This window comes from Microtus oregoni, unplaced genomic scaffold (genome assembly GCF_018167655.1).
Source record: "Microtus oregoni isolate MIOR12 unplaced genomic scaffold, Mior012 000015F_ref0000493, whole genome shotgun sequence".
Lineage (NCBI taxonomy): Eukaryota > Metazoa > Chordata > Mammalia > Rodentia > Cricetidae > Microtus > Microtus oregoni.
In genome coordinates, this window is record NW_024543074.1 from 28786931 (window position 1) to 28811705 (window position 24775).

Genomic DNA, 24775 nt, shown 5'->3' on the forward strand with positions numbered 1-24775 from the left:
CTCTCCTCAGAAGCGCCGAGAGCGCGGCCGGGACGGTTGGAGAAGAAGGTGGCTCCCGGAAGGGGAGCGACAAACTGCTGTAACCTCTGCCTTTCAGGATCCCGGTTTCTTATTTATTCGTTACCCCTTTTCTTCTTTCTCCTTCCCAAAACCTCCTCCTCTCCTCCCTTCTTTTGTTTCCTTTTTGGGAGCCGACAACTCTCCGGAAAGGGAGAAAAGGCTTTCTTTCTGCCCTTCTCCTCCCCGCCTCTTCCCCTCCCCCTCCTTCCCCTCCCCCGGCTTTTTCCTCCCTACTCCGGGAGATCTTTCCCGGTGGCCGCCCGGACGGGGTCTGAGCGCTTAGGCGGCGGTGGCGCAGGCTTTTTGTAGCGAGATTTGCGCCTGCGCAACGCGACTGCCTCGCCATGCACGGAGGTGGCCCCCCCTCCGGGGACAGCGCATGCCCGCTGCGCACCATCAAGAGAGTGCAGTTCGGAGTCCTGAGTCCAGATGAGTTGGTAAGTTGTTCTGCCCTTCCCTTTCTCGTGAGCCTGGTGGAAGGATGGGCCAATGACGCTGATGCCGTGTGGGGTCCAACCTTCAGGTTCCTAAAATTAAATTATGCCAGGATTTAAACAATTTAGTGCAATGTCTGTGATGGGTGTTTGGCTGGACAGAGAAAATGATTTCGTACTTTAGAATTGCCGCGTTTTAACGAGAAAAGAGTCCAGAATCGGGTTGAAAGTTTGGAGCCGGGCTGTGGTGGCTCACACCTTTAATCCCAGCACTCAGGAGCAGAGGCAGGTGGATCTCTGTGAGTTCGAGGCCAGCCTGGTCTACCAGAGCTACAGAGAAACCCTATCTCGAAAAACAAAAAGAAAAAAAGAAAGTTTGGATAGAAAGTGGATTCTCAAGTTGTTTTTCTTACCCCTTCCACAAATATTGAGCACTCTGGTCTGTGACAGTCCCCAGGCACTGGAACACACAGCTGAACATATGACAAGAGAAGGACCCTATCTTCTAGAACATTTTCTGTGGGAAAACAACAGAGAAGACAAAATAAGAATTAAAAGAATGACCAAAAATAGTTAAGTGCCTAGAATAAAGTGAAACAAGGAATTTCTGTAAAAAGTACTGAAATTGAATGGTGTCAGAAAAGGTGGCATTACCACAGTAGTGAAGAGTGTTGGTCACTGAAGCCATGGGTTCAGGGGGAAGGGCTTATTTTTAGGTAGAGGAAACGAATGTTATGGAACTGAGGGAGAAATAAAATTGTATCCTAGAGACTGAAAAGCCAGTGTTGGGGCAAAGGTTAGTGGATGAGAAGCGTGTTTCAAAGCATGCTGAAGAAGCTTGGGATATTTTAAAGTATGCTAGAGTCAGAATTTCTGTTCCAGTAGGAAGCCATTGGATAATTATAAAAGAATGACAGCGGTTTTTGTGTAGATAACACGTACAGTAGTTGTGTACAGAGCTGATGGGAAGCGGATGAAGATAGACATAGCCGTGTCCACAGAGGGACAGCTGCTTTTGCAGACGTGAGCGTCTTCCTGCTGAACAACTAACAGGAGAGAATAGAACTAAATGGTTGTGTTGGGGAAAGGGCTCAACTGTGACAGAACTAACAAAAACAAGAAAAAAAACCTGCATTGGCTCTTGGAACACCCAGACCACAGAGTAAATTCCAGGTCAATATTTAAGCAAAGTAATAAGACATCAAAAAAAAAAAAGATTTTTAGGGGAGCTGCTACCAGAGAATGAACACTACATTAATAAGTAAAATAAAGGCAGACCTTATGGTGAGCTGATAAGCTAAGTGTTGTACATGAAAGAGAAAGGCAGATACGAGCCACTCTGTTTATCAGAGACTCTTAACAGAGCTTAAAAACAGACAAAACTGGGAAACAATTTGCAATGTGATGGGCAGGGTTTGATTTCTCCGTTTTTCCTGGGGCTTAGAGTCAGCCTTTCTTGTCATGCTAGGCCAGTGCTCTGACCATTTAGCTACATGTGTCCCCAGCTCTTGCTGTTGAGTCCGGGCCGCCTTGGCAAGGTGGTTCTCCTGCCTTAGCTTTCTGGGTACTCAGAGGATAGGCGTACACCACCATACCTGGTTTGGGTAGGTTTTTCCCCACAATTAAAGAAAAAAATTTAGACTGGGTGAAAAAAATGTCTTGAGCAGTTAGGAGTGTTTGTTTGTTTGTTGCTCTTGTAGGAGGACCCCAGTAGTGGCTCACAAGCTCGTAACTCTAGTTGTAGCGGACCTCATACCTTCTCCTAGCCTGTGGGCACTGTATGCACTTCATATGCAGGCAAAACGCTAATACAGATACAATTTTTTAAAAATAATTTTTGTTGTTATTTTCTTTTTTTGAGACAGGGTTTCTCTGTAGCTTTGGAACACATCCTGGTACTAGCTCTTGTAGTCCAGGCTGGCTTCGAACTCAGAGATCCACTTACCTCTGCCTCCTGAATGCTGGGATTAAAGGTGTGCGCTTATCTTTACTGCCGTACCTACCCATTGACCACTGACCTGCAGAAGCCCTACCTCAGTCTTCCCGCAGTTTTTATATATACAATATTATATTATATATACAATATTCTGCCTGTTTGTATGCCTGCAGGCCAGAAGAGGGCACCAGACCTCATTACAGATGGTTGTGAACCACCATGTGGTTGCTGGGAATTGAACTCAGGACCTTTGGAAGAGCAGGCAATGCTCTTAACCACTGAGCCATCTCTCCAGCCCATTCCCGCAGTTGTTGAACAAGCTAGTGAGATCTTTTCATCATGTCCCTTTCCTTAATGGAGTTTTTTCAGGAGGATCCAGACTCCTAGTCTCACCTTTAGATTATGTCGTTGCTTGCTTCTCTATCTTCTTACCAGTCTCCTGGTAAATTAAATTTTTAGGAATATTTTTTAGATTTGTTTATGTTATGTGTATGATTGTTTGCCAGCATGCATACATGTACACCATTTGTGTACCTGGTGCCTGGGAAAGTCAGAGAGGACATTGGATCTCCGGGAACTGGAGCTATCATGTGGGTGCTGGGAACCAAACCTTGGTCCTCTGCAAGAGTAACAAGTGCTCTTAGCCACTCTGCCGTCTCTCTAGTCCCTTTCCTTTCCTTTTGTCACTTGACCTGCTTAACACTGCAAGCTTATTGCTTCAGGGGCTGTTTAACCATTGTCTCTGCTGCTTGAAATAACGTTGTCCAGCCCTCTTACATGCCTTATTCTTCATGTCAGTATGTTCTGTGTTTCGATGTTTACCCTGACTATTTAAATAGCATCCTTCATTCTGTAACCCTTAGACTGTTTTACTTTAATAAACTGTCACTTTTTTTTTTTTTTTCGAGACAGGGTTTCTCTGTAGCTTTGGAGCCTGTCCTGGAACTAGCTCTTGTAGACCAGGCTGGTCTCGAACTCACAGAGATCCACCTGCCTCTGCCTCCCGAGTGCTGGGATTAAAGGCGTGCGCCACCACCGCCCGGCAAGACTGTCACTCTTGGAAGATTTTTTTTTTTTAACTTTTTGTTCACTGTTGAATGCTGTTACCCAGCATTTTCAGTAGTTCCTGCTGCTGACTGGCATGTCATTAAAATTATCTGGGTAAAAAAGTGAATAGTTGTATAGATTACATTTCAAAGGATTATTTATTTTAACATTTGAAAATGACAATTGTAATTTAAATATTTCATATAAATATTTACTAAAAGGAACCCTTCTTGAATAACTTAGGTCCTATCTTTATAATAGAGCAAGAGTATCCTAATAGGCTAAATCCAGTGTCCCTAAACTGCTGTCACATTTGAGATGCTGTAGCAAAGTTATAGGGCATAGGGAATTGTTCTGCCCTTGGAGAGAATAGGTGCTCTGTGAACTGCTAATTGCACACGGTTCAGTTTCAACATTAGGTGGCGCTGGATCCCTTTGAATGACATCATATCTTTGTGAAGCCAAATTGTTTTTTGTTTGGTTTAGCTTTTTTGTTTGTAATTTTATTTAATTATATGTGCATATGTCAGCATAGGGCTGTGTGTATACTAGTGCAGGTGTTCAGAGGTCAGAGGTGTCAGATCCCCTGAACTGTATTCAAGTCTTTTGCCAAAAAAGAAAGAAAGAAAAAGACTTGTGTGTTTGTATTAATGTGGGATGCCTGGAGAGGCCAGAAATGGTGGTGGATGCTCTGCAGCTGGTCTTAGAAGTGGTTGTGCGCCAGCAGATGTAGGTGCTGGGAATCCAGCTCCAGTCATCTGGAGTCATTTTATGGGTTTGGTTTTGTGTTTTCGAGACAGGGTTTCTCTGTGTAACAGTCCTGGCTGTCCTGCAACTTGGTTTGTAGACCAGGCTGGCCTCGAACTCTTAGAGAGCCCACCTGCCTCTGCCTCCTGAGTGCTGGGATTAGAGATGTGCTCCGCCACGCCTTGGCTCTCTAATATGTGTTCTTAAACACTGAGTCATCTCTCCAGCTCCAGTTTTTTTGTTTTTGAGACAGTGTTTGGATCTGAATGCTGGGAGTACAGGCATATGCCACTGTGCCTGTACCACAAAACTGCAATTTTAACAGGTACTAAGGACTAGCAGATTTGGAGCAAGAAATAAGGGTGGTGTTTGCTTATCTGATCCCAAGAATTGAGAAGTTCTAAGTATCTAAGAGTTGTGGTATGTAAGAAATTTTGGTTATTCAGGGAAAAATAAAATAAAACTATTCTTTGTTATTTTATTAGACAAAGTTTAGATTTCTTTCTTTAATGGATGGCTCTTTTTTGGTGGTATGAGCAGGTATGTGAAAAAGTTACTTACCAGTAAGCAAGATGCGCCCTCCTGTTTATTTTTCCTTTGGAGACTTGGTCTCACAATGTGGTCCTGGCTGATCTAGAACTCATTACATAACCAATGACCCAGGCTTGCCTCAGACTTTCGTCTTCCTGAACACTACGATAACAAGGAATGAGCCATTATGCCTGGCCTTTTACCTCTTTTTAAAAGATATAGCACTTGGGGCTGCAGAGATGACTCAGATGGTAAGAACTTGGGTTTCAGTTCCGAATAACCATAAAAACCAGGAATAGAAGGTGTGCAGGTCTCGTGAGTTCAAGGGGAACCAGGGCTACTTAGGTACTTTTTTTTTTGAGGGCCTGTCTCAAAAAACAAAAGTGATTATCATTGATTTATCATAGTACGGGAGAGTGGGATGATGTGTTTAGGACTAGAGAATGCTGGGTTTTATTTCTGCTGACTACTTGAAACTGAAGGCTTGGGTAAATAGCTTCATGCAGTATAAAGTTTCTAGTATCTAAGAGATAAGAATTCATTCCTAGGAGGTCAGTGGTTAGTATTAAAGAAACAAGTTTTGTCTATATCTCAGTGTTAACACTCAATGAAGCTTTTATTAAATTGAGCTTTATACCTCTAGGATATGGTGGACCAACACTTGACTAATTTGAAAGTCTGATCTTCATTGTGCGAGAGGGTACTCAAGACTGTGTTGACCACCATGGCTACTTAAAGACCTTAGCTTCTGAGCTCCCCTAGATCTCTCACTAAATTGGCTCCATCTTTCTTGGGACTTGAGCTCTTCATTTCTGTTCTGCCAGCCTGTACAATATCTGGTTGTCCTTGCATACATCCAGACTTCCACCTGGATATGGAAGTGTTTAGGCAATTTAGGCCCTTGGGGAGGAGGAGTAAGTAGCATACACAGGAATTAAAGAGGGGACTCAGTCTCCAAGAGCCTCATTCCTCCTTAGGAGCTGACTTTAAGAGTTCGCAAACATATCTTGACAGCACACCTAGGCAGGTGCAGAGAGGTTTTGCCCGGGCCTCAGATAATCATTGGTCTGATTTCAGCTTGGGAGAAGAAAAAGACATTACTTTGGGTTTGGACACCCCATTTACCTCTTGAAGCATCTTACATCTCTTTTTTATGTTACCTCCTGTGGATGTCACAGTGAGATATGTGACAGACAACAGATGTCTGGGATTCAAGTGCTAGCTAGAGGCAGGTGGACTGGGCTTGGTGATGCGTGTGTAATCTTAGTTTTTGGAAGAAAGAAGGGAGGATCTTGAGTTTGAGGCTAGCATGAGCCACATAGCAATAGAGCCAAGACTTATACTCTGTTAGGAACACGTGCCAACTCACCCTCTCCACCCCTCGTGCACACACAGTGGCTGGACATGCTTTGGGGGTATGGGACTCAAGTTTAGTATTTCAGAGTTTTAGCTATGCTGACATTACCATTTATTTATTTATTTGTTTATTTATTTATTTATTTATTATATATACAGTGTTCTGCCTGCATGTATGCCTGCAGGTCAGAAGAGGGCACCAGATCTCATTATGGATGGTTGTGAGCCACCATGTGATTGCTGGGAATTGAACTCAGGACCTCTGGAGCCAGTGCTCTTAACCTCTGAGCCCCTGACATTCCCATTTCATACTGGGTTAAAGAAGTGGTATGGGATTTTCTTAGGCTTTAGTGCATAACTCTGTAGCTCTGCAAACTAGGACTCGTACTTAGTTGGTGCTGGCTTTTCTTTTGTGCAGAAACGGATGTCTGTGACAGAGGGTGGCATCAAATACCCAGAGACAACCGAGGGAGGTCGCCCCAAGCTTGGGGGACTCATGGATCCACGGCAGGGAGTTATTGAGCGAACTGGCCGTTGCCAAACATGTGCAGGTAAGTGCTAGGTCAGAGGGATCCACAATGGGACAGTTTTAGATCCTTAAAGCCAGGAATGGGTCACTACCTAAAAGTCTAGTCTCTTGAGGTCATTGGGAACTTTTTTTTTTTTTTTTTTTTCGAGACAGGGTTTCTCCGTAGCTTTTGGTTCCTGTCCTGGAACTAGCTCTTGTAGACCAGGCTGGCCTCGAACTCACAGAGATCCGCCTGCCTCTGCCTCCCGAGTGCTGGGATTAAAGGCGTGCGCCACCACCGCCCGGCCATTGGGAACTTTTAAGAAAGTGCTTGGTATGTTTTTCCACAGGTAACATGACTGAGTGTCCTGGCCACTTTGGCCACATTGAACTGGCCAAGCCCGTGTTTCATGTGGGTTTCCTTGTGAAGACAATGAAGGTTTTACGCTGTGTCTGCTTCTTCTGCTCCAAACTGCTCGTGGATTCTGTGAGTAGGGCATGATCCCTAGTCTAGGAAGGCAGTTGCTAGCTGGGGCAGGGGGCAGCTCCAATTGACCCTGCTCTATTCTTTCCCCAGAACAACCCAAAGATTAAGGACATCCTGGCCAAATCTAAGGGGCAGCCCAAGAAACGGCTTACACACGTCTATGACCTTTGCAAGGGCAAAAACATCTGTGAAGGTGGAGAAGAAATGGACAACAAGTTTGGTGTGGAGCAGCCTGAGGGGGATGAGGATCTGACCAAAGAGAAGGTGACAGGGACTGGCTAAGACCAGGGAAGCTGTTGTGAGAGAAAGACACATGCTGTAGAGTCACATGGAGGGCTTTTTATTGGGGGAAAAAGGGAGAGGGGAGACCAGCCTCTGGGGACGGGAGAGGCAGAGAGAGTGAGAGACACAGAAGGTGGGCAAGCCCACCTTTTGAAAGGGAACATAGTGAATGTGCACAGGAGGTGCTCTTAGTGGCTGCAGCTGAGGGCATATCCTGTCAGGACCCTAAGGGCAGGCCAGTACAGATGCCTGAATACTAGCAAAAGTAGCTGTAGAAAACGGGGTGAAATGACACAGAACTGTGGGGTGTACTGGCCTAGTGTGGCAGGAGTGACCCAGTCCTAGGTTCTGATGGATCTTCTTTGGAAGGGCCATGGTGGCTGCGGGCGGTACCAGCCACGGATCCGGCGCTCTGGCCTGGAGCTGTATGCTGAGTGGAAACATGTCAATGAAGACTCTCAGGAGAAGAAGATCTTGCTGAGTCCAGAGCGAGTCCACGAAATCTTCAAGCGCATCTCAGATGAGGAGTGTTTTGTTCTGGGCATGGAGCCTCGCTACGCCCGGCCTGAGTGGATGATTGTCACGGTGTTGCCTGTGCCTCCTCTCTCCGTGCGTCCTGCTGTGGTGATGCAGGGTTCTGCCCGCAACCAGGTCAGCTGTTCTTAGGACTGCATCGTGGGTGCATGGCTAGGTCTCTGGGGAAGGAACATGTGACTAGAAGATGGTTTCTGATACACCAGTGGCATAGCATGTATATGTAAAGGGCCAGGTAGACCAATCTAAGTTTGAAAATATTTTGTCACTTGATAGCTGTGTGACCTTTAAAGTTGCCCTTTCATGATCGCTCAGGGTATTGTAAGGGGAGTCACGCTGTGTATCTGGCACGTGTGTGCTGAGCACCCAGGTAGTGGTAGCCTGACTGATGATGCTGATTTTTTGCTTCAGGATGATCTGACTCACAAACTGGCTGACATCGTGAAGATCAATAATCAGCTGCGGCGAAATGAGCAGAATGGCGCGGCTGCCCATGTCATCGCAGAGGATGTGAAGCTCCTCCAGTTCCATGTGGCCACCATGGTGGACAATGAATTGCCCGGCTTACCCCGTGTGCGTCTACACACTCTTGCCCTATGGATTTGAGCTAGGGTGGGGGCCAGGATGAATAAATATACTCGAGGAGAACCCAGTACTGATTGCCTGGGTGTCCCTTCCTGTGTTTTCTTATAGGCCATGCAGAAGTCTGGCCGTCCCCTCAAGTCCTTGAAGCAACGGTTGAAGGGCAAGGAAGGACGGGTTCGAGGGAATCTAATGGGCAAACGAGTGGACTTCTCAGCCCGTACTGTCATCACTCCTGACCCTAACCTATCCATTGACCAAGTTGGTGTGCCCCGCTCCATTGCTGCCAACATGACCTTTGCAGAGATTGTCACTCCCTTCAACATTGACAGGTGTGCTTTAGTCTATTAACCTTGCTAAGGTGGTGGGGCACATGTTGTCAGAAGTGTGCCTTCCTCATCTGGAAGAGACAGCTTGGAGTGAGGAGGGGTGTTGAGGTTTGTGTTTGGCATCCACTTGTGGTTTGGGGATGAAGGCGGGAATGGGAGCTTTTTGGAAAGTATTTTGTTCATTTCATACTTCTTTTCTTCTTAGACTTCAGGAATTAGTACGCAGGGGAAACAGCCAGTATCCAGGAGCAAAGTACATCATTCGAGACAACGGTGATCGAATTGACTTGCGTTTCCATCCTAAACCCAGTGACCTGCACCTGCAGACTGGCTATAAGGCATGTAATAGGCTATGACCCTTCATTAATCACCAGGGCCGGAAGCCTCCTATACAATGGGAACTGGTTTAGATTTAAGCTTGTTGAGTAGTGGTTGTTTTAGGGAGGTGGGAGTGCTTTGGGTTTTGGTTTTGGGTTTTTTGGTTTGTTTTTTTTTTTAAATATTTATTTATTTAAAGTATATATATATTTTTTTAAAGTATATATATATATTTTTTTTCTTTTTTTTTCTTTTTATTTATTATGTATACAACATTCTGCCTCTATGTATGCCTGCACGCCGGAGGAGGGCACCAGATCTCAGTACAGGTGGTTGCTGGGAATTGAACTCAGAATCTCTGGAAGAGCAGCCAGTGCTCTTAACCTCTGAGCCATCTCTCCAGCCCTTTTTTTGAGACAGGTTTTCACTATATACCCCAGGCTAACCTGGACTTCAATTTTTTGTGTTTGTTTTGGGTGGGTTTTTTTGTTTTTGTTTTTTGGGGGGGAGGGGGTGTTGTTCTGTGTTTTTGTTGTTGTTGTTTGTTTTTGTTTTGTTTTTGGTTTGGTTTTCTCAAGACAAGGTTTCTCTGTATAGCCCTATCTGTCCTGGAATACTCTCTATAGACCAGGCTGCTTGGATCTGTCTGCCTCTGCCTCCCCAGTGCTGGGATTAAAGGAGTGTACCCCCACTGCCAGGTAGCTAACAGACTCAAATTCATGTTGCTCCTGCCTTAGGCTCCTTAATGCTGGTGTGTGCCACTACTGATACTGGGTGCCTTTTGTTTTAAAGGGGTGTGCTGCCAGCCATTGACATCCCTAGTAAGCTGATGTTGGACCAGAGCTGTACAAAAGGGGTGTTTGATATGTTTTCAGTGAAATACAGCATACTATCATCTCTCTTCCAGTCTATGAGAGACTTTAGGTCCACTGTCCCTTCATTCTAGTGTATCTCCTTCCTGAGCCCTGTTCTGTACCCGCCCCTCCAGGTGGAGCGGCACATGTGTGACGGGGACATCGTTATCTTCAATCGTCAGCCAACTTTGCACAAAATGTCCATGATGGGGCATCGGGTCCGCATCCTCCCTTGGTCTACTTTTCGCTTGAATCTTAGGTCAGTTCTATACCTGAGGGGAATCAGACTAAGATGGGAACAGGCCAGGCAATTCTATCAATTGTCACTGAAGACATAGTCCCAACTCGGAGTTCCTTCTCTCTTGGCTACAGTGTGACAACGCCATACAATGCAGACTTCGATGGGGATGAGATGAATTTGCACCTGCCACAGTCTCTGGAGACACGGGCAGAGATCCAGGAGTTGGCCATGGTGCCTCGAATGATTGTCACCCCCCAGAGCAATCGACCTGTCATGGGTATTGTGCAAGACACGCTCACAGCAGTACGCAAATTCACGAAGAGAGATGTCTTCCTGGAGCGGGTATGTGATCCAAATGGAAATTTTGGTCGGCAAAAGGGTTAAAGGGTCTTAAAGTATGAAAGAGCCAGGGAAGGAGAGCTATAGTGGTGTTTTGTTGGGGTTTTTTTTTGGTTTTGGTTTTTTTTTTTTTTTTTTTTTTTTTGGTTTTTCAAGACAGGATTTCTCTGTAGCTTTGGAGCCTGGAGCAAGCTCTTGTAGACCAGGCTGGCCTTGAACTCAAAAAAAGCTACGGAGAAACCCTGTCTCGAAAATCCAAAAAAAGAAAAAAATAAATAAATAGAGATAAGGAAAAGTATATCCTTGTTAAACTTTTTTTTTTTTTTCGAGACAGGGTTTCTCTGTGGTTTTGGAGCCTGTCCTGGAACTAGCTCTTGTAGACCAGGCTGACCTCGAACTCACAGAGATCCGCCTGCCTCTGCCTCCCGAGTGCTGGGATTAAAGGTGTGCACCACCACTGCCCGGCCTTGTTAAACTTTTATCACTTTATTTTTGCCTTTACTTATTTCCTAATAAGTAAAGGAAAAGATCTTATTATTGCTATAATTTTTTTAAACTAAAAATTTGGAAGATTAGCCAGGCACTGGTGGCACTCGCCTTTAATCCCAGTACTTGGGGAGACAGAGGCAGGCGGATCTCTGTGAGTTTGAGGCCAGCCTGATCTACAAAGCAAGTTCTAGGACAGCCAGAGATACACAGAGAAACCTTGTATCGAAAAATTGAAGAAAAAAAAAATTGGAAGACACTTCTAGCATCATTTTGCTTCTAAAATCTGGCTTTCCTTGTTGGATAGAAAGCTTCCCAAATATTCCTGAGAGAAGGAAACTTAAGATCTGACTTTCTCCTTCCCCCTTTTCTTTCTTTTCTTGCTGTTTACCTCATAGGGTGAAGTGATGAACCTTTTAATGTTCCTGTCCACGTGGGATGGGAAGGTCCCACAGCCAGCTATCCTCAAACCCCGGCCCCTGTGGACAGGCAAGCAGATCTTCTCACTCATCATACCTGGTCACATCAATTGCATCCGTACCCACAGCACTCATCCTGATGATGAAGACAGTGGCCCTTACAAGCACATCTCTCCTGGAGACACCAAAGTAAGTAAGGCCTGGCTCCTGGGTATATGGATAAAAGATTTGGACTTAGGAATGAGAACAAAATTTTGAGTGCACTCTTATCCACAGGTGGTGGTGGAGAATGGAGAGCTTATCATGGGCATCCTTTGTAAGAAGTCTCTGGGCACCTCAGCAGGCTCTCTGGTTCACATCTCCTACCTAGAGATGGGTCATGACATCACTCGCCTCTTCTACTCCAACATTCAGACTGTCATCAATAACTGGCTCCTCATCGAGGGCAAGTGCTTCCAAATCAGATATGGAACTCCTTTCCCTCTTATTGTTTATCATTCCTTTGTTTACACTCTCTTCCCAGGATGCCTTAAAGTCCAAAATGATTGATTGTTGCTAATGCTTTTCTTTCTCCCTAGGTCATACCATTGGCATTGGAGACTCCATTGCTGATTCCAAGACTTACCAGGACATCCAGAACACTATTAAGAAGGCTAAACAAGATGTAATAGAGGTGAGAAGGAGGCTGGGCAGAGAAGAGCGTCTTAGGGAATTTGAACTTAACATCCACAAGAGCAAAATGGATATGAGTTTAGAGGAAAGGGGAATAGAGACTCATGTGTCAATGAAAACACTGTCCCTAGGTCATTGAGAAGGCTCACAACAATGAACTGGAACCCACCCCAGGAAACACATTACGTCAAACATTTGAGAATCAAGTGAATCGCATTCTCAATGATGCTCGAGATAAAACTGGCTCCTCTGCACAGAAATCCCTGTCTGAATACAACAACTTCAAGTCCATGGTGGTGTCTGGAGCTAAAGGTTCCAAGATCAACATCTCCCAGGTAAGAATTTTTTTGAGATATGAGGACTATGCCAGAGTCTGGAGGGGCAGAGGGCAGCTGTGTTTATGTTTTGGTGTGGGGAAAGATGGAAAAATAGTAGGGATCCCCCTACCACCACTGCAATGTTGGGTCTTGAAACAAGGTCCAATTACATATGAATGGTCTGTTTTTCTTTTTTTCTAAGCACATGTTCTTGCTGTGTACCCCATGTTGAATTTGCAATTAGTAACCTGCCTCCTCTAAGTTCTAGGATTATAGGCATGTGCCTCTATTCCTGGCCTTTTTTTTTTTTGTCGGGGGAGGGGGGCTTTCAAGAGGTTTCTCTGTAGCTTTGGAGCCTGTCCTGGAACTAGCTCTTGTAGACCAGGCTGGTCTTGAACTCACAGAGATCCGCCTGCCTCTGCCTCCTGAGTGCTAGGATTAAAGATGTGCGTCACCACCACCTGGCTTTATTCTTAAGGCAAGGGAAAGTTTTATGCAGCCTCTTTTTGTTTCCTAGGTCATTGCTGTTGTGGGGCAGCAGAACGTGGAGGGCAAACGGATCCCGTTTGGATTTAAGCATCGGACTCTTCCTCACTTTATCAAGGATGATTATGGTCCTGAGAGTCGAGGTTTTGTAGAGAATTCATACTTGGCTGGTCTCACACCCACTGAGTTCTTCTTCCATGCTATGGGAGGACGAGAAGGTCTCATCGACACAGCCGTTAAGACTGCTGAGACTGGTAAGGCCTTTTCTGAGTGCATGTGCAGATGGGGGTGGGGATTCTTGGGCTATAGGTTTCTGTTCCCCAAGGTGAATTTTGTCCTCTAGATCTTTGAGCTCTGTCACCTTTTTGCTTGCCTCAGGTCTTTCTCTTGACTCCCTTTCCCAGGATATATTCAGCGAAGGCTGATAAAATCCATGGAGTCGGTGATGGTGAAATATGATGCAACTGTGCGGAACTCCATCAACCAAGTGGTTCAGCTGCGCTATGGAGAAGACGGCCTCGCAGGCGAGAGCGTTGAGTTCCAGAATCTGGCTACACTTAAACCTTCTAACAAAGCTTTTGAGAAGAAGTAAGGAGGCAGCACACAGATGGTTCCCACTCCTGGGCCATAGTGCCTGTGTTAAATTATTTGCCTTAGAGAAGTGACCTAATGCATCCTGCAGCGGGCTTTACTATCAGAACACCATTTCTCCATCCATTAGAAATAGTTGCTGCACGGGAAGAGAGTGGATCCAGAGGTGGATTTGAGATCGGCCCCTATTTTGTCCCTAGTAATAGTACAAGTGTGGCTCCCATCAGCTGGCCTGGGGTCTGGGTCTTACACAAGATCCTTGCCTCCAAAGCCCTGTTCCTTCCAAGTCATCTGTGCACATTGGAAAAACTCACACTATACCTTATGGGGGTGAGAACACAAAGCCCATGTATCCCCTAATTTCACCCCCTTGTCACCTTCAGGTTCCGTTTTGATTATACCAATGAGAGAGCCCTGCGGCGAACTCTACAGGAGGATCTGGTAAAGGATGTGCTGAGCAATGCACACATACAGAATGAACTGGAACGTGAATTTGAGCGGATGCGTGAGGATCGGGAAGTTCTCAGGGTCATCTTCCCAACTGGTGACAGCAAGGTACCCGCAGATGAGAAGTGCTAGACTAGAGAGGTCCTACTGTTGCACAGTGTAGTGTTGACAGTCCTGCTTCAATCCCTGCTCCCTCAGGTGGTCCTGCCCTGTAACCTCCTGCGTATGATCTGGAATGCTCAGAAAATCTTCCACATCAACCCTCGGCTTCCCTCTGACCTGCACCCCATCAAAGTGGTAGAAGGTAAGTAGTGCCACTTTGATGTCTCCGGGCTAGACTGGAGGGTGAGAGTCTGCTATGGCCTGCTCTGACAATCTCTTTGCCTCATTGGGCCCCAGGAGTCAAGGAATTGAGCAAAAAGTTGGTCATCGTGAATGGGGATGACCCACTAAGTCGGCAGGCGCAGGAGAATGCCACGTTGCTCTTCAACATCCACCTAAGATCCACACTCTGCTCTAGACGCATGGCTGAGGAGTTCCGGCTAAGTGGAGAGGCCTTTGACTGGCTGCTTGGGGAGATAGAGTCCAAGTTCAACCAAGCCATTGTGAGTGTTGATGTTTCTCTTCAGCCTTGAGTTTTATTCCTTTTTCTTATTGGTTTCTCTAGTTCCCAGCAATCGCCCATTTCTCTCCACATTGCTTGATATCTTTGCAAGGCTGCTATGCACAGCTATGCCATTGTATCACAGCAACATTAAAAGGAACATGGATTGGCAGTCCCATGTGAAAGAAACTGAGCTTCATCTGAAGTCACCACCAAGCAGTGCTTATTCAGAAAATTAGTGTCATGACTAGGATATGAAATTAGAACAGTCTTTATTTTCCTACAGTGTCTACTACTGTATGAGAATTCTAATTCAGATAAATATAGGAAATAAAAGAAGTTAGTAGAAAAGAAATTGTAGGCACTGGACCAGGTTTTCACTGTCTTTGAGGATTTTAGAGAATAATGGAAGGATGGAAAGGCATTATAATGGAACTGGAGAGAGGTGGCTCAGCAGTTAAGAGCATTTGTTGCTCCTGAGGGGAACTAGGTTCAATTCTCAACATGTGCTCACAACTGTCTGGTTCTTTATAGGCACCGGGCAAAAGAGTAGTGCAAAGACATACATATAAGCAAAATGCCCATATACATTTTAAAAGTAATAATGGATGGGTGTGGTGACACATGCCTTTAGTCCCAGCACTTGGGAGGCAGATACAGATCTCTTGAGTTTGAGGCCAGCCTAGTCTACAGAAAAAGTTCCAGGACAGCCAGAGCTACACAGAGAAACCCTGTCTCATAATAATAATGATAATGATAATAATGGGAACTGGAAAGATGGCTCAGTTGTTTAAAGCACTTGTTATTCTTGCATAGGATGTGGATTTAATTTACCTACATGGTAACCCAAAAAAATCTGAAATTCTACTTCCAGGCATCCATTGTCCTCTTCTGACCCTTGTGGGTACCAGCCACACATATGTGCAAGTAAAAGTTAAAAGGAAACATAACTGACATACTTCTGGATCTAAGATGAATCTAGGGTCGACACATTAGTTAATGCATTAGAGGGGCTGAAAAGGTGGCACAGTGGTTAAGAGCACTGGCTATTCTTGCAGAGGATCTAGGTTCAATTCCCAGCTCACAAGTACCTGTAACCTGCAGAGGATCTGACATTCTCTCACATGCCGGTAAAGTACCAGTGCACATTTAAAAAAAAAAAAAGTGCATTAGAGCCAGGTGGTGGTGCACACCTTTACCCAAAACTCGGGAGGTAGAGGTAGGTAGATCTCTTGAGTTTGAGGCCAGTCTGGTTTACATTAGCAAGTTCCAGGATAGCCAGGGCTTCACAGAGAAACCCTGTCTCGAAAAACCAAATTATAATAATAGGAAATACATCACCATTGAAAGAGTAACTTAAATGGAAAGACAACCCCTAAAATTCAGATGTTATTAAATGTCTCTAATCTCCAAAGTATCTATAGACTTTGCACAGTCCTTACAAAATTGCAGTGGGCTTTTAAGGCACAAATTTACAAGTTGATCCTAATGAAATCCATATGGAAATACAAATGACTCAGAATAAGCAAATTCATCTTTGAAAGATCAAACAGAACTAGTATATAATAGCTCAACAGGTAATGGTACTTGCCACCAAGCCTGAGAACCTGTGTCTGTCTCCATAACCTCCATGAGCCCCCGTGACGTAAGGTGAGCATTGACTTTGGAGACAGGTTACAAAGAGCTGTCTGGAATTAGCTCTTGTAGACCAGGCTGGCCTTGAACTCAAAGAGATCCACCTGCCTTTGCTTCCTGTGCTAGGATTAAAGGTGTGCGCCACCCAACCTGGCAAGCATTAACTTTTATCTGACCTCCACATGTGTGCCATGACATGCATGAGCTTACACATACACACATATAGGCCTCGTGGAGGTTGTAGACATGGGCTGGAGAGATGGCTCAGTGGTTTAGAACAATGGCTACTTTTCCAAAGGACCTGAGTTCAATCCTAGTACCTACATGATGGTTCATAATTGTAACTGCAGTCGAGGATCTAACTGCTGGCCTCTGTGGGCACCAGCATATACACGCTGCACAGCACACATGCAGGCGAAACACCCACAGACATAAAACAAAAATTTCTTTAGAGAGAAAGAATGCATTTGGTATGTCAATAGTATCTATTTTTCTTTAATGAAACTAGGAAGCAGTTTATGCCACATTTCCCAGAGTGAGGGCACTGACAGGTTATAAAGTGAAGCCTTCATAAAGGAAGTAATCAAGGAAGGCTAAGTTTTAAGTGTCCTTTCCTTGGTACACTCATCTCCCCAGGTTTCTCTGTAGTTAACAAATAGGCTCACCCTGACTGCATCCCACTGCTTGCACAATAAGCTTTGTCTGATGCCAACTTTTCCATAGGCCCATCCTGGAGAAATGGTGGGAGCTCTGGCTGCACAGTCCCTTGGAGAACCTGCCACTCAGATGACTCTGAACACTTTTCACTATGCTGGTGTGTCTGCCAAGAATGTGACTCTGGGTGTTCCTCGACTTAAGGAGCTCATTAATATTTCCAAGAAGCCAAAGACTCCTTCGCTCACTGTCTTCCTATTAGGCCAGTCTGCTCGAGATGCCGAGCGGGCCAAGGTAGGAATCGGGATAATGGACTACCTGGCAAGAAGAGGTTGAATCAAAAATGCTTTTATTTGAGGATTTCACTAGGCCTTTTGAGCTACCCCTGTGTCATGTCATGAATCACTATCTCTTCCTAGGACATTCTATGCCGCTTGGAACATACAACATTAAGAAAAGTGACTGCCAACACAGCCATTTATTATGACCCCAACCCCCAGAGCACAGTGGTGGCAGAGGATCAGGAGTGGGTGAATGTATACTATGAGATGCCTGACTTTGATGTGGCCCGAATATCCCCCTGGCTGCTGCGGGTGGAGCTGGACCGAAAGCACATGACTGACCGGAAGCTCACTATGGAGCAGATAGCTGAAAAAATCAATGCAGGTAAGGCTGGGTAGGCAGCCCACACAGGTGTCCCACTTAGGTTTCTACCTTCATAGTGACGTGAGTTCCAAGAGTCATCTACCCACTTGTAAACACCTCTGCTTTCCAACAGGACTTTTCCAGGATCCTTAACTCTTGCAGGTCCTTTCTGTACTTGTTTCTCTTTCTAGTGTGTTTTGGGTTTGGTTTGGGTGTGAGCATTTGCATGTGTGTGCAATGTACATGCATTTTTTGAGGGGCACACTTGGATATCTGAAGGGCAAAGGTTGATATTGGTTGTGTCTTCTATATCACTCTCCACCAAATATAAATGTGTGGGGTGTGTGTGTGTCTTGAGATAAGCTCTCTGGCTAAACCTGGAACCCTCTGTTTTATCTGGGCTGGATTGGATGACTGATGAGTCTCTCGGATTCCCCTCCCCCTCCCCAGCATTGCACTTGGCCTTTACATGGGTACTGGAGCTCTCCACACCCAGGTCCTAATGATTGCCAAGCAAGTGCTGCTTTTACCCCTAAGACGTCTCATTGACCCCCAATCCCTTTCCTGTTTGTTTGTTTGTTTGTTTGTTTTTTGGTTTTTCGAGACAGGGTTTCTCTGTGGTTTTGGAGCCTGTCCTGGAACTAGCTCTTGTAGACCAGGCTGGTCTCGAACTCCCAGAGATCCGCCTGCCTCTGCCTCCCAAGTGCTGGGATTAAAGGCGTGAGCCACCACCGCCCGGCTTCCCTTTCCTGTTTGTACAGAAGTGTTTGAGAAGTCTCCATGAGGAGGAATAACCCAAGAGTTCCTTCTGAGCGAAAAACTGCACATGAAATGAAACTAGGGAGCAGTTAAATAGGTTTTCTCTCAATGGTGCATTACTGTTCCCACCAGGTTTTGGTGATGATTTGAATTGCATCTTCAATGATGATAACGCAGAGAAGTTGGTCCTTCGTATCCGCATTATGAACAGTGATGAAAACAAGATGCAGGAGGTAAGTGGGGAGCCAAAGGGAAAAGATGATGCATCCTAGAGAATCGTTCAGTTCTATGTCATTAATCATTAAGATGTGAGAGCATTGAAGGTCCAGTCACACCTACCTGATACAGTGTAGGAAACAGCTGGTTAATAATGATTTTCAAGACTTTTGACAATAACAAAATCCTTGAAGTGAAATCACAGCATCCAAATAGACAGCAGAATACATTGAGAAGGGTGCTCATCTCTTTGCCACTTGGCTCTCCTCCCAGAGCTCCTACAGCTTGTCCAAAGCAGCAGAGACTTCAGCCTTGGGAGCCAATCGGATAATAAGAATTATTGTGTTCTTGGGAAATGGTATATAGTAGGCATAAGGATCCATGTTTGACGTGTGACTCCGGAGAGGTGGTGCTGGTCTGGAAATAGCTACATGGCTCATACATTCCAGATTACGGTGGTGGTGGTGGTAGTGATGGTGGTGATGGTGGTGATGGTGGTAGATTGGAGTCAGGTTCTGGCTGTGTAGCCCAGGTAAATGATAGCCCTCCGTCCTTGAGCCCCAGAGGGAGTGCTGTGATTACAAGTGTGTGCCATCCACAGTTTGGATAGTTGTGATTTCTGCTATTTCAAGTTTAGAAGGTGGGAGGAAACAGAAAGCATTACTTTGGAGAGTTGTGGCTGGGTAGATAAAGGAGGATAAATTTAAATTGTAAGTTGTATCTCAGCATTAGAGAGGACCAAACAGTCACAGTAAGTAAGTCCTCTTAACCGGAGCCGTCGTGCTTTCGTGCTTCTCTGATCACTTATGTAAGGGGTGTGTGGTCATTGTTTTTCAGGGTTCTGTGTAGCTTTGGAGCTTGGCCTGGAACTCGCTCCGTAGACCAGGTTCGCCTCTGCTTCCCTAGCGCTGGGGTTAAAGGCGTGTGTGCCACCACATCCAGCCCTAGTACTCCATCTTTTTGTTTCTTAAATTTATTTATGTATTTGTTTTGTTTTGTTTTTTATTTTTTCAAGACAGGGTTTCTCCGTAGATTTTTTGGTTCCTGTCCTGGAACTAGCTCTTCTAGACCAGGCTGGCCTCGAACTCACAGAGATCCGCCTGCCTTTGCCTCCCGAGTGCTGGGATTAAAGGCATGCACCACCACCGCCCAGCCTATGTATTTGGTTTTGGTGGTGGTGGTGTTGTTAGGCTTTTTTTTGTTTTTCCCTGAGACAGAGTCTCTACGTGTAGCCCTGGCTGTCCTGGAGTTCATTGTGTAGACCAGGTTAGCCTCAAGTTCATAGAGATCCATCTGCTTCCTGAGTGTGAATTTTAAAAGTGCTGTCACCACACTCAGCTAATTTTTTGTTAATTTTAGGTGTGTGGAGGTGTTTCTATATGTGTATATCATCACAACTGTGCCTTGTGCCCTTGGAGGTCTGAAGAAGCTGTTGGATCACCTGGCACTAGAGTTACAGGTCATTGTGAGTCACCGTGTGGGTGCTGGGAACCAAATCTTCTAAAAGGGCAGTAAATGCTCTTAAACACGGAGCCAACTCTCCAGCCATTCCAGGATTCCTTAATGTTAAGTCATATCTCTGTTCTTAAACTTGTAATTGTCTGCCTTCATCTGCCAGTTACTAGGATTATAGATAAGCTTTGTAATGCCAGGCTGCATGACATGAACTTACTATTGGCTTAGAAAAATTATGAAAGTAATAGCATATCTTGATAGATTATACAATATGTTCATTAAATGAGGTCATTTTGGGGCTGGAAAGATGACTTGGTTAAGAGCACTGGCTGCTCTTCAGAGGACCTGGGTTCAGTTCCCAACACATGGTGGCTCACGATTGTCTTTAACTCCAGTTTCAAGGGATTTGATGCCCTCTTCTGGCCTATATGGGCACTGCATACATATAATATATAGACATATATGCAGGCAAATACCTATACACATAAAAGTTACTTGTCAAGCCTGGTGGTGGCGGTACACACCTTTAATTCCAACACTCTGAAGCCAGAGGCTGGCGAATCTATCAAGTTCAAGGCCAGCCTGGTCTATAGGGCAAGTACCAGGACAGCCAAGACTGTACAGAGAAATCCTGTGGAGCAGGGGAGATACTGTTACTCTTACAGAGCACCCAGTGTCTATTCCCAGAGCCCGCAGAGTGGGTCCCAATCAGTAACAAGTTCCAGGGTGTCGGTGCCTTCTGAGGTCCAAGGGCACCAGGCAGGTGTATTGTGCATAGACATACTGGTAGACGAACACTCGTAAACATAAAGCAAATATATACATTTTCTTGAAAGCTAAGAGTCTTAGTAGAGCCAAGGAAGCAGGGTTTTTTGGAAGGCTGTAGTTTGGGGAGGGTGCAGGGAAGAAATCAAAGGTGCTGGGTCCTGACCTCACTCTTGTTGCAGGAAGAAGAGGTGGTGGATAAGATGGATGATGATGTTTTCCTGCGGTGTATTGAGTCCAACATGCTGACAGATATGACCCTGCAGGGGATCGAGCAGATTAGCAAGGTGAGCATTCGAGACCCCTCTGCCCGCCTCCACTCCCCTCTACCCCATGGCCAGCTGCCTCGTCCGTGTCTCCCTCCTGACCTGACTGGGGCTCACTTTGTTCCTCCAGGTGTACATGCACTTACCTCAGACTGACAACAAGAAGAAGATCATTATCACAGAAGATGGAGAGTTCAAGGCCCTGCAAGAATGGATCTTGGAGACTGATGGTGTGAGCTTGATGCGGGTGCTGAGCGAGAAGGATGTGGACCCTGTGCGCACCACGTCCAATGATATCGTGGAGATCTTCACGGTAAGCCCACGGCACCATACCTCTAGTCTCTCTAGGGTTCCCCACTCATGGTTTCCATGCTTAGACGGTCTGTCTGAATCAGTTTTTGAGTTTAAGATGGGCTGAGCCCTGTTATCCTCCTGACCGTCTGGGCAGTGACAGAATCGGGGAGATGAACAGAACCAACTTAATCTTGACTTTTCCTTCAACTATGTGGCAGGTGCTGGGTATTGAGGCTGTGCGGAAGGCTCTAGAGCGGGAACTGTACCATGTCATCTCCTTTGATGGTTCCTATGTCAATTATCGGCATTTGGCTCTCTTGTGTGACACCATGACCTGTCGCGGCCACTTGATGGCCATCACTCGTCACGGAGTCAACCGCCAGGACACTGGACCGCTCATGAAATGCTCCTTTGAGGAAACGGTAATGGCAGCCTTACCAAGGAGATGCACATGCATGTGTGTGTGTCCCCTGCCTCCCCCCCCCAACACACACACACTGGTTTCCAGAGGCAGGACTTCACTGTGTCACCCTGCCTAGCCTTAAACTCTCTGTCATGCTCCTCCCTCAACCTTCTGAGGGCTTGGCTGACAAAACAAGCATGAGGCACTTGCCTTGCTGCCATGACAGTGTCATTTTATCACTGTGTGTGTGATGGGGTCTCACCGTGGAACCCTGACTGGAACTCACTGCATAGACCAGGCTGGCTTTGAACTTAGATCCTTCTGCCTCTGCTTCCCAAGTGCTAGGATTAAATGCATGAGCCATCATGCCTAGCTTAGTAAAGGCAATTTTTCAGAGCAGGTGCAGTGGTTTTGGGCACTGCCCTTCACTCTGGTGATGATTGAATCGCTGTGGCTGCTGTATGTAGAGGGACTGATGTGTCTCTTGTTGTTCAGGTGGACGTGCTTATGGAAGCAGCTGCCCATGGGGAGAGTGACCCCATGAAGGGAGTCTCTGAGAACATCATGCTAGGCCAGCTTGCTCCAGCTGGCACTGGGTGTTTTGACCTCCTGCTTGATGCTGAGAAGTGCAAATACGGCATGGAGATCCCAACCAATATCCCTGGCCTGGGGGCTGCCGGACGTGAGTCCCGGGGCTTTGGCTGCTGAACCTGGCTGGGTCTGTGGAGGATAAGGGAGGGTTCCATTAGCCCCAGAGTGCTGTTCCTAATGAATTACTCTTGGCTTCTTGCAGCTACTGGAATGTTCTTTGGCTCTGCACCCAGTCCAATGGGAGGAATATCTCCTGCAATGACACCCTGGAACCAGGGTGCAACCCCAGCCTATGGTGCCTGGTCCCCAAGTGTTGGTGAGTAGCCTAGTTCAGGAAGAGAACCATTGGGTTCAAGAGGCTGTGGGGGCTGAGGAAAGGTGTGTGATTGAGCTACAGCTGATTTCACCTGCTCTCCTTCCAGGGAGTGGGATGACCCCAGGAGCAGCTGGCTTCTCTCCCAGTGCTGCATCTGATGCCAGTGGCTTCAGCCCAGGTTACTCTCCTGCATGGTCTCCCACACCAGGCTCTCCAGGCTCCCCTGGACCCTCAAGCCCATACATCCCCTCCCCAGGTGAGTTGCTACGCTCATTTCTTCTTCATTCCTTCCTTCTATGCCAGGCTCTCCATCACTTAACTTCCTTTTTGTCTTCTTCCTGCAGGTGGTGCTATGTCTCCCAGCTACTCACCAACATCACCTGCGTATGAACCACGCTCCCCTGGGGGCTATACACCCCAGAGCCCCTCATATTCCCCTACTTCACCTTCCTACTCCCCAACCTCTCCATCTTATTCTCCAACCAGTCCCAACTATAGCCCTACTTCTCCTAGTTACTCGCCAACCTCTCCTAGCTACTCGCCAACCTCTCCTAGCTACTCCCCAACCTCTCCTAGTTACTCGCCAACCTCTCCTAGTTACTCCCCAACATCTCCAAGCTATTCACCAACATCTCCCAGTTACTCGCCAACTTCTCCCAGCTATTCCCCAACATCTCCAAGCTATTCACCAACATCTCCCAGCTACTCGCCAACTTCACCAAGCTATTCTCCCACCTCACCCAGTTACTCACCAACATCTCCAAGCTATTCTCCTACATCTCCAAGCTACTCACCAACTTCTCCAAGTTACTCGCCTACCAGCCCTAACTATTCTCCAACTAGTCCCAATTATACCCCTACGTCACCCAGCTACAGCCCAACGTCACCTAGCTACTCACCTACTAGTCCAAACTACACACCGACCAGCCCTAACTACAGCCCAACCTCTCCAAGCTATTCCCCAACTTCACCCAGTTACTCCCCCACCTCACCAAGCTACTCTCCCTCCAGCCCACGGTACACACCACAGTCTCCAACCTACACACCAAGCTCTCCCAGCTACAGCCCCAGCTCTCCCAGCTACAGCCCCACTTCACCCAAGTATACCCCAACTAGTCCTTCCTACAGTCCCAGCTCTCCAGAGTATACCCCAACCTCTCCCAAATACTCACCTACAAGCCCTAAATATTCACCTACTTCTCCCAAGTATTCTCCTACCAGCCCTACTTACTCACCTACCACCCCAAAATACTCGCCAACCTCTCCCACATACTCACCGACCTCTCCAGTCTACACCCCAACCTCCCCCAAGTACTCACCTACTAGCCCCACCTACTCACCCACTTCCCCCAAGTACTCGCCCACCAGTCCCACCTACTCGCCCACCTCTCCCAAGGGCTCCACTTACTCGCCCACTTCCCCTGGCTACTCGCCCACTAGCCCCACCTATAGCCTCACCAGCCCGGCCATCAGCCCAGATGACAGTGATGAGGAAAACTGAGCGTGAGCAGGGCACAGCGGCAGCAGGTTAGGGTCAACTCAGTGGCCTACAAAGTCACTTCCTTCAAGTTGTGACCCTTACCTGGTTCCCTTGTACATAACTCCTTGTGACAGAACCCTCTGGAAGTTCTGGTTCCCACTTTTGATGAGGCTTTTCCATCTGTTCTTCACTCACCTGTCTTGGGACTCACTGACAGCTACAGGGTTTGTTACCCCACTTCTTCCATGCCTGACTTCACAGTGAAGGTCTTTGCTTGTCTGTGACATGATTGGGATTAAAGGCATTTTAACATCCTGCTTTGGGTCATACAAATGATCTGGAAGAACAAAGCTTAAACTGCCTTTTGTCTGTTATTTTTTTGAAATTTAAATAAAGTTTACTAATTTTGACCAAAAGTCTGTATGTGTACTGCTTATTGGGGGCTCAGAAAGGGGAGACTTTCCGAGACCCTTCGGTATGCTTGGAAAAACACAAAAAAGGCTGATGCAGGAGCAAAAATAAGTCTCCTAAATTCTGCTGTCAAGAGGCATGCTTTGTTTGTTTTCTCTCAAGACAGGGTATCTCTGGGTAGCCCTGGCTGTCCTGGAACTTGATCTGTAGACCAGATTAGCCTTGAACTCAGAGATTTGCCTGCCTCCAGAGTGCTGGGCTTACAAGTGTGCACCACC

The 24775-nt window shown here is 46.3% G+C and overlaps 1 protein-coding gene across 1 annotated transcript; it reads left to right on the plus strand.

The window, feature by feature from the left end:
- Positions 1 to 10: 10 nt before the first annotated feature.
- Positions 11 to 24496, plus strand: Polr2a (RNA polymerase II subunit A). Its single transcript, XM_041664399.1, has 29 exons — positions 11 to 497; positions 6530 to 6662; positions 6970 to 7106; positions 7197 to 7370; positions 7758 to 8039; positions 8334 to 8495; positions 8616 to 8836; positions 9039 to 9171; positions 10140 to 10264; positions 10378 to 10588; positions 11470 to 11679; positions 11767 to 11935; positions 12069 to 12163; positions 12294 to 12497; positions 12997 to 13219; positions 13370 to 13553; positions 13940 to 14111; positions 14202 to 14307; positions 14403 to 14608; positions 16966 to 17190; positions 17316 to 17562; positions 18433 to 18533; positions 20919 to 21023; positions 21133 to 21315; positions 21515 to 21718; positions 22195 to 22381; positions 22493 to 22606; positions 22713 to 22862; positions 22951 to 24496. The coding sequence occupies exons 1-29, from the start codon at positions 405 to 407 to the stop codon at positions 24105 to 24107; spliced, it is 5913 nt and encodes a 1970-aa protein (XP_041520333.1). The 5' UTR covers positions 11 to 404; the 3' UTR covers positions 24108 to 24496.
- The last annotated feature ends 279 nt before the right edge of the window (positions 24497 to 24775 follow it).